This window comes from Acanthaster planci, linkage group LG01, assembly GCF_054643075.1.
Source record: "Acanthaster planci isolate LZ-2023a linkage group LG01, COTS_SCS, whole genome shotgun sequence".
Lineage (NCBI taxonomy): Eukaryota > Metazoa > Echinodermata > Asteroidea > Valvatida > Acanthasteridae > Acanthaster > Acanthaster planci.
The window spans coordinates 2,920,058-2,935,719 of record NC_141777.1 but is presented as its reverse complement, the minus strand read 5'-3'; the positions used below and the strand labels follow the sequence as shown (position 1 = coordinate 2,935,719).

General features: G+C 40.7%; 1 protein-coding gene across 10 annotated transcripts in view; it reads left to right on the top strand.

Moving 5' to 3' along the window:
• Positions 1–15,662, top strand: part of LOC110974148 (uncharacterized) — a 51,105-nt gene that overhangs the window by 12,146 nt on the left and 23,297 nt on the right. For all 10 annotated transcript variants that reach the window (XM_087135640.1, XM_087135631.1, XM_087135617.1 and 7 more), the window contains exons 2-11: positions 4,115–4,245; positions 6,419–6,575; positions 7,143–7,300; positions 8,742–8,953; positions 10,350–10,613; positions 11,121–11,288; positions 11,717–11,950; positions 13,379–13,453; positions 13,779–13,901; positions 15,095–15,319. In XM_087135640.1, coding sequence (XP_086991766.1) covers positions 4,115–4,245; positions 6,419–6,575; positions 7,143–7,300; positions 8,742–8,953; positions 10,350–10,613; positions 11,121–11,288; positions 11,717–11,950; positions 13,379–13,453; positions 13,779–13,901; positions 15,095–15,319 — 1,747 coding nt within the window. The remainder of the gene's footprint in view (positions 1–4,114; positions 4,246–6,418; positions 6,576–7,142; positions 7,301–8,741; positions 8,954–10,349; positions 10,614–11,120; positions 11,289–11,716; positions 11,951–13,378; positions 13,454–13,778; positions 13,902–15,094; positions 15,320–15,662) is intronic.

Sequence of the window (15,662 nt, the reverse complement as noted above, 5' to 3'; positions counted from 1 at the left end):
ATTGTTAACTTCAGATGTAACCAACATTTCAAGAAAGATTTAGGATTTAAAACTGAAATTGTACATTTACGTGTACAAAGTGTACACGTGTGAACAGTTGCTGTACATTTACAAATATGTATACAATATATATGTGCAATTAAAACATATGTTACCCTGGCAACGCAAAATACCACTCATGACGTAATCCCTCTGACCCCCTTGGAAGCCTTGAGACATTGGTCACTACCAAGTGTCATCTTGTATTAGGTGCAGTGTTTATGGTTGTGGGGGGGGGGTCTGAATCCTACATTTTCCCCCATATCATTGCAGTGCTTGTTTTAGGAACAAGGAAATGAATTTTTCGTAGAATCACTTCTTGTGTATCTCTGTACTCATCTTCCATGTATGAAGACTGTTTGACATCTTTCTTGAGTTTCATGAACTGAACGGTGCACTTTTTCAAACATTAAAAATTGACCAAGTATTTCTGGACAAGTGCGGACGCTATTGCTCTGATGTAAATCCAGGAAGACATGGTCAAGGTTGCATGTTTTCATGTTTAAATTGTGAATCCCAAATTTGCTATCTAGGAACATTTCTATGAAAAGAATTTTTGCTTGATTATCGTCATATACTTACACAGCAATAAATTGCCAAAGAAAATAAAATCTGCTATTGCAGTAGTTAAAAAATCTAGAAATTTCCTGTGCACAAATCAGTGCAACACGGAAATTCAGCGCCTTGGATGACATCATAGTTCTGCTTATGAATATGGAAATATTCATTAGCTTAAAACAAAAAAGGTGCGCCTTCAGCCCGGTCTTAAAACTCTCCACACTCCTAGACTCTCAAAGATGAACTACATACATACGTGTAGGCCTACATACCTGTTGTATGCTACACTGTACATGTACATATGTACAGTGTACGTGTATAATTCATATTCATTTCACATCCAAAAGCATGTATAATTGACACGAATGATCCATTTTGCTTATGTGGACATTTACGTTATCATGCATGATTTTATTTGAGATCGATTGGTTGCCAAGAATCACCCTTAATCTTGTAGACAATTTCAGATAGACTATTGATTTTTCAGATAACTCTGTATGCCAAAGGTCTGTGAATTACAGAACCGCCTTTTATTTATTCTTGGCCGTCTCCAAGTGGGCAGCCTTCTGGAAATTGAGAATATCTCCAGTAGCAATTTGTCGTTCTAGCAGGTGCAAAAAGGTGAATACATGTACATGTACACTGCATGGGCATTATATTAAATAAGAGGTTCATTATATTTAATAAATACTGATTGGATTCCTTGTAAATTGATTTTTACAGTGCATAGGCCTATACAGTACAGGAATTCTGATGATCTGTATTAAAATAAAATAAAAAATAAAAAAACAATTATATCAGACCAGTGGTAACAGAATGGATCATTAGATTTACTGGTGTGATATCGTAAATGATAGATGTTCAACCAGCCGGTACAAAATGGAACCTGTGTTTCACTTTTGGTGTAAGCTGAATCTTTGTGCATTGTATGATCCAAATTGGAACACCTTATCTGACTACCCATCACTGTTAATCAAGTGTTTTTTTTACAAAGAAATAACCCTGTTCAGCCGAAACACATTTTGGTACCAGTCTTACCTGATCGAGAATGCATTGAATCAAGCTTTTGTTCCTCAACTAAAATTTAATGTCAGAACTACAAACTTGGGCTGTAAACATAATAACCTATCAGCTTGATCTTGTCCAACCTGAAAGAACTTGCAAAAGAAAAAGAAAAAAAATACACTTTGGGATTTGAACCAAGAACATCCACAATACTTATCTTCTGTGCCCACTATGCTACGCAAGCCAGCTCAACCAAACTTTTTTCCTTTCCTGCCCACAACCCCACAAAACGACACTAAAGTTGTGTAATTCAGGTAATACCGTTATTCTAAACGGGCATTAGAACTTCAACTTGTGCACTGAAGAAGACCTTCGTAAGTTACACTCAAAATATCATGCATGTATAAATAAATGCAAAAGTTATCTGAAATATAAAGCCAACATTGGCATGTCTGTAGACATATTCATTTGTCTGCAGGTAATGTGCATAATGTGGTTACCACTATGTATGTACATGTATTGCCAGTTGGCCTTTTGAATGTAGGCATATAAAAGTTAGTATTTGTTTGTGATGTTTTACTTTCCTGATGTTTTACGTCTTATTTATTTATTCATTTCACTCTTTTTAACTTTCTGTTTGAGGGTCACACCCAGCCAATTAAACCTAGGTGCCTATTCCTATATTTGGGCTGGTTTAATTTGGTTTCTGTCCTAGGTAACCTTAGTCATGCCTATCACTGGTTGGAGGTCAACTATTTCAACTTGATAGGTTGGCTGTGGTTTAGTTGGGCAAATATTGACCCAAGATTTATGACAATGTAGTATTGGGTTACAGTCTGATTGAAATACTTGCACATGTGCAGAGCATGTGTGTACATGTATATATGTACATGTACAACAAGTGAGGTGTGTGCACTGTTTATGACTTCCATAAACCACAGGTCTGCTCACAGTTGAGATTTTTGTGTTCTTATTAACCGTTTTTTTCAATTGCTATACCTGCACATGTAATGTTATATAGGCCCTATATTGCAGCGTAACCCCTAACAGACAAAGCTTGGGATTGATTCTTTCTGTTGGCTTTCTGATATCATTGAGTGTTTATTTGATAAAGAAAGTCAAATTTTGTGATTCAGTGTGTGACACATGCCTCTAGATGCACTTGCAATTCCGTGAACGTAGAATTTGCTATTCTTTTGCTGAGCTGACAATTGTTAGTAATTTGCGAATGGAATCATTAAACAAAAACGAAAAAAATTGGAATAACAGGTACTGGTGCATGTCTCCTAGTTTCCCATTAATTTCAGAAGTACAGATGGTAACAAGCTTTATAATGAAATAACGTAATCCTTCTCTCTAGAAGACTGTCCTTACACTGATTCATGTACTTCAGTTACTCTGAAAATGTGGATAGCCACCTTTTCCTCAAAGTTTTTTTGAGGGGAGGGGATTGGAGAATGTGGGGGGTGGGGTGAAGAATGACAGGAGGCTCAGTCTTTTCATCCGGGAAGTCAGTGCCAAATTCCATGTGCCTGTACATGTACATACTGGTACAGTGCATGGCCAACATTTCTAACAGCCTATTTTGTTGATGACTGGAATTTCTTTTTCATGTTATGAGCAAGCATATGCCTGCGTGATAGGTCATACCCTTGCATGCTTCATGTAAGAGCAGGTGCTTTTTCCCTCTCTGGATAGCACCCTACCAAGATGACACGTCATAAACACAAACCAAAACCGAAAGGTTAGAAGACAGAGATCACTTGTCTGTTTATTTCACATGCAAACATTCTCACATAAAAACCAATGCACAATCCCTTCCCCCGGGGATCTGGAGTTGTACTGATGCACAGAAAAATGTACTGATTGGGTAGTCTTGTTCCTGCAACCTGATCGGCCTCCCCCAGTGCCATCATGGGCCCTCTGATCTCATCGGCTGTAACGTCTGATCCCCAAAATACCAACACCGATCTTAGCTTGCAAGTGGACTTGAGGAAATCCAGCACTTGGAGGTATCCACAGTCTTTACTTTGTGTCTAGGGTGTCAGGCGCATGTTGTATGTTGTTCTTATCGCATTCTGCTCTAATGACAGAAATATATCTATGTTATGTGTAATCCATCGGCTTGGAGACTTGTGACGTTATTAGGAGGTGATGAAATCGATAATGATCACTTCCTATTTTTTTTATTATCAGACTTCACGTTGTGGATTGACGTTTGAGTCACCAGTGCGGGGGAAATGTGATTTCAAGAAAACAAACCTTTGCAACCTGTAGTGTTTATGTTCGGGAATTGCAAAGCTTCCACAGAGAAAAGGGGATTTTATGTTTTGTATGGCAAGTGTTGCTGTCTGGTTTAACTTCCATTTCTTTTTGAAGAACACCTCTGCCTCTTTCTCTGTTTAATGTTGAATTTTAGATAACAAATAGATTAACATTTAGATTTAGAGTAAGGCTTGCCCCCTCCTGATCGAATGAAGTGTGTCAATGTATCTTTCATCTTTACTTTCAGGTGAACACAGATGGTTTGGTGACATTTGCCCCTGTGCCAGTGGAAGGCCAGGCCCCTTACACATTTGGCGTTTCGCTGAAGAACAGCCAGGTGGAAACAATTGCCCCATTTGGTGCTGACTACAACACCAGGTAGATCAACAGAATTGTGGTTGAGTTTGTTATTCCAGTGAGGTGCATAATTACACCCTAGGCTAATGGCAACCAAAATTGTGGACATTTTGTTGTTTTGCCGTTGAATAGACGACATTGTGTAAGATGTCAAACAGCCAAATATTTCGATGATAGAAGGTGGAAGGTAGATAGACATTTTTGCTGGAGTTTGACTTTCTTACGCAGAGCTAAATAGTAAATACAATTTTTCTTGCCAGTTGTTGTGTAATCAAACATCAACATGTGATGAGCAGATGAGGTCACTTAGTTTTGATTCACTAAGTTCTTAAGGCTGGTTCATACTAAAGGCAAATGTGAATGCGAAGCAAATTTGATGCCGTGAAAGATTTGCAGCAAAATTTTGTTGAAGTTAGAATGTGTTCACTTTTCCAAATTTGCAGTGTGAATATTTGACCTGACGTCACAGATTTGCATTTGTCTTCACTTGGGCCTGCCAAGTAAGAACTGGCACATGCATCTGATTTAGCCTCAGGGTTCAGACAGCAACAGAGGATTTTCACTGGAGCCCCCAAGGTTAATTATGCCAAAGGCCACAGTCTTTTCAACTGCTTTATGGGTGCTGTGCCCAACCCTGTATGGTACCTGTAGGTCTGATCCTAGGGCATGAACAATATACATGTACATGTACATGACACGTAAAGTGTCCATGTATGGTGCTTTTGTGGTCCAGTAATGTACAGCTGCTGCTTGTAACTGTTACATTTTGAAGGTCCCTTTAAAATAATATACATGGGTAGGCCTTGTAACAGAAACTCTCTTATTTCAGTCCAGCAAGCGGGAGGCATTGTAGTGATCTAGTTGGCATATTTCATATCTGAGGTCATGTGGAGCTGTATGGGCAGATTTCCCTCGGGGGCAAATACAACTTTTACACAAACCACAAGTCTTCTGTACAGTTTGCTGAATGTGCAGTGGTTTGGGATGTTTGGGAGTCTTTTGGGGAAACGTGAATAGGATTCTAGAAAAGAATTGTCTGTACGTTGTTTGTTCCTCTCTGTGTACTGGTACGTGGAGACATGAGCATTGTACTCGTATGTGTGGTTTTGGATATATTTCTATTTTCGAGGATTTCAGTTACAGCATGTTTTGAATTTATAATGTGGTCATACAGTAACAGGTCCTGTATTGTGTCTTCACTTCACATAGGGACAGATATACATGTACATGTGTAGCTACTGTCTCAAGGTGACAAGAAATAGCATAAGGTTTTAAATACACGTAGGCCTACCTGAAACAAAGTTGTTCACACTTTTATTCTGACTAAACCAATAGAAGCAAAACTAAAAAGAGCGAAAACCCATAAGAACCATTGTAGTTCTGCAGACTCTTTGATCTGAAGTAGTGTTTGTGTACAGTATTAATTTTCTACATGCAAATGGTCTAGCAGTGTGTACAAAGTAAAAATTGGTTGGCAACATTTAGAATTCATTAAAATTCTTTGGTGAAGATCCTAACCTTTCAAGGTATTGTAAAAAGTACACCAGAATACTCGATGTGACTTGAAAAAATCTTATAAAAATGGAAGTCCAATCACCCTATCTTGTTCCCTTAATTAACTTTCGGATGTATCACTAAAATAGGAAACCTTGAACACTAACCTCATTAAAAAGACTTTCAGTAAGTAGGAAAACACATGTACTGTTGAGTCCCTGTAGTTCATTCAAGGAGTCAGCATAAAGCATGCAAGTCATGTGCCCTTTAACTACATGAACATCCACGAAACATATTGAACTTATTTTAAGAAGGACTTTGAGAAGCTTGGGGCTCTGAAGGATGCACATGCACTCCGTTTTGCTGGTGGAGATGATCATTGAAGAGGTTGCTTGAATTGCTTGCAGATGTTTCCAAAAATATCAGTACATACATTATAGTACCGATCTCATTTTGACCATGAGTATAATGAGCTGGCATGTCAGTTACACGGAAATGTCATTGAGGGTGCCAGTACTCACTTTGGCTTTTCTCTCAAGAAAAGGTTATGACCTCATCAGATATGTACTAGTTCCATGTACAACCTACCAGTATTACCGATTCATGCACATTCGTGTTTGTGTTCCTTTTACACATTATGACATGCGCACTCTGTTCCAAAATTCAAGCCATTTTGTCTTTATGCTGGGCTGTCTTGTAGTGACGGAGGCACTGTGTTCTATCGAGAAGCCTTTAGGACCGAGGTCCTCAACAGAGCGTCTCGGGATGTCAGCCAGTTCTTTGGGAGGACGGGCTTCCAGGCGAGGTCTCTGACGTTAGCCACCTGGGACAGTTTGAGGTTCAAAGACGAGGGCAAGGTTGGCAGTTCCTTGCTTCAGACAGATTTCATGAATTTGTCATGCTAAGAAACCTGAATGTTACTGAGAAGTGATCAGATGTTACCATTCCAAGAATTACGAATAATAGGAATTCAACAGCTTTCACTCTCTGAAACTGCAAAACTTTCTGCAAAGGAAAACAATTTCTTACTTTGGATCACTTTGAAGTATGAAAATTGACCCTGAAAGAGGGGAATTGTCAAAGAGAAAAAATTGCCCATGGAAGCCTGGTTTTGGAATGGTTGGTTACAAATTACCTTAGGCACAAAAATGGGGTTCGGTGATTTGTTTGATTTGCATTGAGTCAGAATATTATGTGATATCAAATATGTCAAAGCAAACACACACATACACTGGCATAGGAAGAAAGTGATACAGTTCAGAAGCAATTTAAGTCTGTATGTGATTATGAAAAGCAAAGCAAAAATCCCCATTTTTATAAGTACATACCAAATGTATTTTGTGTACATGTAGTTGTTAAGGTAGCTTTGACCGTTGAGAGGAATTTTGTTGTTTTAAATATATTGTGTCTTTATATCTCCCTAGACTGTCACCTTCCAACTCGTTATTCCATCAGATGGCGACCAAACCTTTGTCTTCTTCATCTATGATGATACAAACCGAGCTGCTACCAACGACTACCGCGTCGTTGGTTTCAGTAACGGGGAAGGATCACATTTGACCATCGGGGGTCATGTCTCAAGGTACGGTACATAAACCAATGTTATACTTTCTCAACCCTATTCCTCCACCCTCCCTCTCGTCAAGGTTTTTTTTCCCATCAAATAGAAATATAAGGAAATTCAGGCTTGGCAATGTATAGACTAATCCACCATACATAGAGTTGCAGTGGCACCGCATTCACAGCTGCATTGTTTAGCTTCATGTTCGAATGCATTTAGCAAATCACAGTACCTATTGGTCGAGTAGCCATGTAATGTCTGTGTTCCACCTGCTTATGAGCATTGTACCCCTGGGCTTTTAACTCACTGAATTACAACGTAGCCCAACCCACTTTTCTTTTAGCAATCTTTGTTGAGTAGAAATAAAAGGAGACGATCACAATTCATTGCTGACATTAATGATGACACAAATGAGGTTGAAAGCTGTTGGGAAAGGGCTGTTCTTGTTAACATTTTAGGCTTTAAACTTGTGAGATTTCCTGTAAGAATCCTGTAATTCAATCCAGTGGGAGCAGTAACATTTCTTCTTCTTTAAACTGTGACCTTGGTGTAAAACCGGCAAGGCAGACAAGTTTCTAACATCGTGTGAGCAAGGGCCATGATAGTCCAATGGGAACAGGTCCTTGTTGATGTTGTTTAGGTTTGGAAAAGAAACAGCCATTGCGGCATGTAGTCATTAAGTTCATCTCCCAGAACAGCTCCAGTGGGAGTATGGTTTGCATGGTAGCAACTGGTATTTGCCGAGTTCTCTGAAACCAAAGCTCTGGTACTGCTAAGCCAAAGGGTAAAAAGATCTGTTTCTGATGTGTTGGCCCTCAGTGGTGGTCATAGAGCCATTGTATAGATGTAATTGAGGGCAAGCGGTGAGTGAGTGATTCATGTCACAATTTCAGGGAATAGTTATCTGTTATGTGAATTAGGAGAGCTCAGAATAGTTGGACCAGTATTTTGAAATACATGTAGCAGTGAGATGGCAGTGTGTGCTTAGGGACTATCCCGTTCAATCCCTAACTAGGATAACAGGTACAATGTATGTGAAGTTAAAACCACGAGATCTTGTTCTCAGAAGTGCAGCTGCACATGTCCTTTGTAAAATTTCATGTTACAGTTTCCAAACCAAACTTTGTTGGAATTCAGCTTGTAAAAAATCACTTTCCGACTAGTTTTGTCTAAACAACACGGCCCAAATGATTTTCTTACGTTCCTTAATATCCGAAAGTAATCCTCCTTTTTTTTCTGACACATTTTCTGGACAGCGAAACAAGAAAGTACTCCTTAGAGAACCTTTGTGGAAATTGGTTGTTATGACACATTTTGTAAAGGGTTCCTTTTTGTGCATCACATGTTTCAATTTCTGACATAAAAAGTCTGTGGTGGAGTCTCGTTTCAAGCCTTGTGAAAGTTTGAAGAGTTATTATTCCATTAAAAACAGTTGTGTACATGTTTCCTTCTGCATTTCCAGCTTTACTAATGTGGGCAAGAGCGGAATGTGGGCCTGGCAGGTTGGCGGGGCCAACTTGGGCACCAGAGGCTTTGCCAAGCCCATCATCGACAGCCAGGGCTCTGTAATCAACACAGGTGCCAGTGGATCAGCAAGCGGTGGGGTGGTCAGTGGTGGAGCAACTGGCGGTGGTGGTTCATCCACATTCACTTTACAAGGCGGAGGATCAACAGGTACTTGATTGGTTTTCCTGTCTGGTTTGATTCATCGATTCATTCTTGCATCTATTGCTCATTAACATGAAGCAAGTAATCATAGAAGGAACTTGAATTGATTTAATTAAGAGTTTGAAGGAAGGAAACTGAAAATGAAAGTACATAATGAGTCGGTAATGAAAATAAATCGAAAGGATCTGAGTCAGACTCAGAACTGGCAATAATATCATGGTTTCATTGCACAAACAAGGAATGAGTTTTGGATTGATGTTTTTTTTTTTTGAAGGGAGGTCTGTGCGACATTCATGATGTAATGGTTATTGCTGCTGCCCAGATGTTTGCCTTTGCATTTGTGGCTGGCATATTTAAGGTGTGTTCATTTGGACACCCAGCAAGTTGCACACAGTGTTTGGCCACTGGATACTGTGTGGAGTGCCCATAAGCAAGTTTGGAAACCAGGCAGCCATTTACATGTACTTGCAGAAATAAATTATCCTTTTTGCTTAGGGCCAAATAGTAGTGTCACATTTATCTGGCCTTCAAGTGCTTGTAACCTGTCTTCATAGGGTCATCAAAACCTAGAGTAATATTGAAAATAAATGCCTGGGTCATTTCAAGCATATCCTTACCCCACTGCTGGACATCATCATGTGATTGCTTGTGTCAGGTTGGCAAGAAGAAGCTTTAGGGTCCTGTTGGAATTACTCGGCTGTGGCTTGACATTTACACACAAGTCTACCTCAATGGCAGTAGCCACTTCCCATACAGTTGTGTGCATTTTCAAGCCGCAGCCAAGTAATTCGGACACAGCCTAATTTTCAGTCCGATTGCTGGCCTTTTAAAGTCAGTGACCCTTTGACCTCAGGAAGTACGCTTGGATTGGCGTACATGTATTTCTGTGTGATACGAGAGGAAAATTACAAGAATTCTGAATACCTTTTTGCGCTGTAATTGGCCTCTTCATCGTGAATCAAAATTGTCAATGTTGTGATATATAAACTATAAGTTGTATGCGATCATGGATGCTGTGGCTCGTGCTGGTTGTTATTACTTGGGTGGATTGCTGTGTCCTTCTTACGTACAGTTTCACTGATAATAACCAAAGATGGCTTATTGCTTTAAGGAGAAGGGAAGGGATTTTCTGGTTTGGAGATAAAGGGGAATTCAGCCATCAAGGGTCCAGCTTGTAAATTTTAAATGTTAGTAACAGTTTGAGCTGAAACAATCTTTGCAGCTGCTAATTTCTTTATTCACGGCTTAATGCAACTTTTTTCTTAATGGTTGCTCAGGATACCAACCAAGGCTTGTAAATATTCCCAGTTTTCCCATCGAGGGGAACAGTTTGAAAGCAAGACATCAAGATGAGTGGTGAATGAGTGTTTTAAAATTTACCTGCTCCATATGTTTGCCTTAGGAGGATCAGCCGGTGGCTCTGACGGACAGGGAGCGGGAGGATCCACTGACGGGGGAGGTGGTTCGTCCTTTACCATTGTCGTCGGTGACGGGACTGGGAAGGCGACTAGTGTCACCAGGGGGTCATCATCCTCTTCGTCTGCCACCGTAGTAACGGTGGGAGGGGGGTCCGTTGACGTCGGGGCAGGGGGGGAAGCCACAGGTGGACAGGTGGGCGGGGGAGGGGCAGATGGATCTCAGCCGTCCACTGGAGGTGGTGCTGGAGGTAATTTTTTTCCCAGGGCCATACCAGTTTGTCCATTGAGTAAAATGGACATATCCGATGTAAACAAAATATTTTAAGATATTACGTATATCTATGCATTAAAAAACTTGGTTTGTTTTTATTGGTAGTACATTGTTTGGTATACAGCTTGAACATTTGCATGGTAAGATTGGCATTTAGAGAGATTAGAGAGAATTAACCCTAACCCTCCTCAATCCTTCACCTGTTGGAGGACTGAGGAGTGTTAGGGTTAATAGCAGGTGGCAGTTTACGGTGATATTCTGTGTGATAATAAGTCCTTCTTTTCCTACCCAAAACGGTTCCATGTATTTATTTGCCTTGTTTTCTCATGTGTAAATCTGAATAAGCAATCCATCCTTCCTCAAAAAATAAAAATTAAAAAACAAGGAAGGGAAGCGGGAATGATTGGACAACTGGAGTTGGAGGATGAAGTTTACTGATGACTCATTTTCATGAAATCCGTCAACTTTTGTCTCTCTTTCCTAGCCGGTAGATTCGACGTCGACTTCAATGTTGGCGAAGGCCTCAGTCCAGACTCTGGGGCCGTCTGTGACACCTGTCACCCACAGGCCACCTGCCAGAAGTTCTCTGATGGCTACTGCTGTGTCTGCCCGCCCACACTCTTTGGCAACGGACAGGCATGCCTTGACCCGCGTAAGTAGGGGCAGGACTATATTTGGAGCACAGATGCTCCTTTGTATCTGTTCATATCTTTCACACTTAGTACCACTTCCTTAACTGTCTCCTTGGGCATTTGTTGTAGGGACCTTTCTGAAACCACCAAAATTGACTGCACTGTAGGAACCCAACGACATATACTTTGTATTTCAACTCATACTAAGCATGTAAAGTTACATGCAAAGTGATAGAGGCTGGACTCTGTCTTCTTAAATGTTGCAGATATCTGCTGAACCTCCTGATTAATTTTGAAGGATCTGGGATGATTGGGGTTAAAATTGGTTTCCTGTACAATCTGTTGTACTTTTTCAAATCAGTCCTCCTCGCATGTAAAGTCCATTTGACAGATTTGGCTTCAGTTCAACTTCAACCCAAAATCTCTTCCCATTCTGGTCCTCTTTAAGAGGGTAGACAGCGCTTGAACGGTCTGGTGTCCGGTACGGTGAATGGTCAGTCCTTCAGCAACGCCAATCTTCATTCCTTCATCATCCTGAGCGAAGCCCGGACCTACACTGCCGTCAGTCCCCTGCCACCTGAGATCAGCTACTCCCTGCAGACCATCACCCCTATGGCCGAGATCATGGGCTGGCTCTTTGCCTTGCCCAGTGGCAAAGGACTCAACGGGTTCATGCTGACAGGTAGGTGCTGGTAACGAATATTACTTAAAAAACAAACAAACAACCCAACACCCCAACAAACAAACACCCCGACAAACAAACAAACAAACACCCCAACAAACAAACAAACAACCCCAACAACCCAACAAACAACCCAACAAACAAACAAACAACCCAACACCCCAACAAACAAACAAACAAGCAAGCAAGCAAAACAAAAACACTAACCAAGGATCTTTGAAGGGTAGGGTCACAGGGAACCAAAACAGTAGCGACTGCAGAGCCTGCTTTTCTACGTTTTAAAACAAAAAAGGCAAAGAGAATTTACTTACAAAAACAACCAGATGAAAATCAACCACCGTAAATCTCCAATGAAAACCAATAAAATTGACTACAATCAGAATCTTAGAAAGGGAGAACCTAAAAACTTAAAGCCCAAAAGTAAAACTAACACAGTATGTAAAAATGGCCTTTCAAGTACACACTGACAAGAAATCAATGACCTCAGAAGACAAAACACAAGCAGGGCACTCCACTCAAGAGGGTGAAAGATGAACATATGGAACATGTCCAGACTTCACTGCTGATTTGCTGTGTGGCTTGACCATGAGGCAACTATCAGTGGGGAACTTGGGGGCCAAGGAAAACGGGGGATCACGCTACCAGGAAAGGAGAGGGGTTAACCCTAACCCTCCTCAATCCTTCACCTGTTGGAGGACTGAGGAGTGTTGGGGTTAAACTATTAAATACCAACCTGATTGTCTTGTTACTGAGAAACTCTCATACTTTAAACACTAAAGAGTACATGAGAATCACAAGTGAGACTTGGCCCTGCCACACTGGCAAATCCTGAGGGGTTTACAGTAGGGGAGCTGTGGTGTGTGTCCTGTTTGTCATTCTGTCGTCAACTTTGTACAAGGTGTTTTTCTCTTGAGTGAAAGTGTGGAATGAAGTGCTTGCCTTTCTGAAAATAGTGCTATGGATTGGTTACATTTTCTGTAAACCGGTTGGCTTCACTGTTCCAGGAAATTACAGTAAACCACTCCGCCAAGTATTGTTGGAGCACCTCTTTAACTTGCTGTGCCTCTTACTCATGTCGGCCCAGACCGATTGTAAGCTGTGTGGGTTTTAGGGGCAGAGGGTGTGTTTTAAAGTGTGCCACACCTTACGCGTGGACCCACCTGTTTCCCAAGAAATCACCTCTGTTCAAAAAGTTGACAACAGTGAAAAATAAGTTGAGAGGGATGTTATTTATTTCCATTTATCAACCACAGTAGCATTGTTGTCTTTAAGCGCTGGTGAAAATGATCATTAAAACTAGTGTACCCCATATGAAAACACCAGTCTTTCTACTCGTCAATAATTGCCAATGTGTCAAAGCACAGTCCATAAAGTTTGTATGATGAATAAATCTTGCTGTGATGTATGTACATGATTCCTGTCTTCCAGGTGGCAAGTTCAGGCAGACGTTGAACATCACCTTCAGCACTGGAGAGCAGATGCTGATCACGCAGGAGTTCCAAGGTGTGCTACTGGTTCACTGATTCACACTCCTTAGAAAATATTAGAACAGAAATCAGGGTCCAGCAGATTTGTGTGCCAAGGAAGCACTAGCGGAGAACCAGTCGTGAGCAATTTGCAACAAGTCATATTGGCTGGTAACGCATTTTTGCTGAGCAAATATTTTCCATGCTGATCTGAACTCTTGACATTAACGGGTATGTGGCATTTGTACCAGCTAAAAAGCCTGTGTGGCTATTAAAATCTGTATTATGTAGAGTTCATGTAATGCGCGTTGATTTCTGTTAAAATCTTTATGGATTTCTGATAATGATTTTGTATGATTCAGGTGTGGATGAGGATGGTTATATCCGAGTCATTGCCAATTGGAACGGCAATGTGCCTGAGATCCTGCCATCTGACTACATCTTTGTAGATGATCACAAAGAGGAATACAGCCGGCATCGAATCGGTAAGTCTGAGGCTGCGTCCAGAATAATGGCTTGGATTGATACACACCTCCATGGACGTCACTAACTTGGAACTGTAGTCACTCCTATAGATTTGCATGTTACTGTTAGCACCTACCGGCAGCCTTAAGGCCAGGTAATAGTTGGCACGGAAGGCAACATGGAATGTGAATTTTTGGCATCAGATAAAATATTCGTGCTGCACATTTGCAGAAATCAAACATGTTTAAGCTCAAGGAAATTTTGCTGCAAATTTTTGTCACCTCAAAGTGATTTTGCTTTTGTATTTTGCCTGAAGTACAGGTACCGAGGTGCATGTAATAATAATGCACATCAGTTCTTGAAGTCAAATACGAAGTGAGAGCAAAACAAAATGTTGAGTTCCAAGATTTGAATGTCATTGGATAGAGCAGAAAGCTGGCAATACATAGCACTACTGGTAAAACTCCAAAAGTCTCAGAGAAATGTTATAATTTGATGAATTTTTGTGTTCATCTAAAACAATCGCCATCTAATTGCTTATTTTGGTTATTTGATTTTTGTGAAGAAACCAAAGAAACTTTGTGATGGCAATGTTTACACAGCCATATGAGTTGACATCTACCGTATGGCATACATGACAAACCACAAATCAGATTTTTTTTGGTACCGTTTCATGGTTAGTACAGAAGTCAGGATTACCTTGAATGGAAAATAGACGTTCTTGTAATTGAACATTTACTATAAAGGTACCTTTCTGTAAGTGGGCCTTGTCTGTACCTTTCAACTGCAGTGAGTGTTCAATGAACGAAACATGGCAAAAAGATGCAGATACGGAATGGACCCAAAGACCCTATTCATGGGTTAACCATATTGAATTTGAATATGAAGGTTAATTCTTCAATTTTTAAAACTGCGAGTAAGAACGAAAGAAATAACATGAAATTCTTAACAAATCAGTATGTGTCTACTCCGATAAAGAATGACATATGTGTGATTAACCATACCTTAGTGTTTTAATAAGCCAGATGTATATAAATAGTGAAAGAAAGGCTTGGAATGCACACCAGTCATAGAATAGTCTGGTGCCATTGTAATCAACAGTTCACAATTTATCAAACCGATTCAGGGCATGAGAGTGAAAATGGCTCCCACAGGAATAACGTCTATTGCAAAAACTTTGTACGTTACTGTACCACACAATCTCTGCTCGCAGGCTTGATCCACACATTTGCCAAGCGAACCATGCAGGTCAATGATGATACAATCTCCTTCACCATGGACCAGACCATTGAGTACGACGAGTGCGTAGCTGACGAGGAGGACACAGAATACATCCTCAACTTTATGAGGGTCAGCCTGACGGAGACTTATCTGACCTACGAGGATGGCGAGAAGATCCTACGCTTCTCCATGATCGGGAAGGTCACACCCGCTTCAGGTCAGGGGTCGTTCCATTTTTAAATGCTGGTACTTAATCAGTGCATTTGTTACTGCCTGTGTGCTTACTCGTGTACTTGTGACTGTGTTTTGATGCTTATATGACATCTAACACTTATCTACATGGCCTGGCCCATGTAAGCCATCTGCCAAGCTGGTTACTTATGAATGCATCCCACAGTGCAATGCGAAAACATGGCAGGTTTAATAGTCAAATGATTTGAAGGAAAGCATAGGCCGTGTCCGAAACGGGCTTCCAGAGCTACAGCTGGGTCTATTGTCTAAGCGTCTCCATGCATTTCTAATGGAGTGAAGACCTAGACCTAGCTCTAGACAAGAGATTC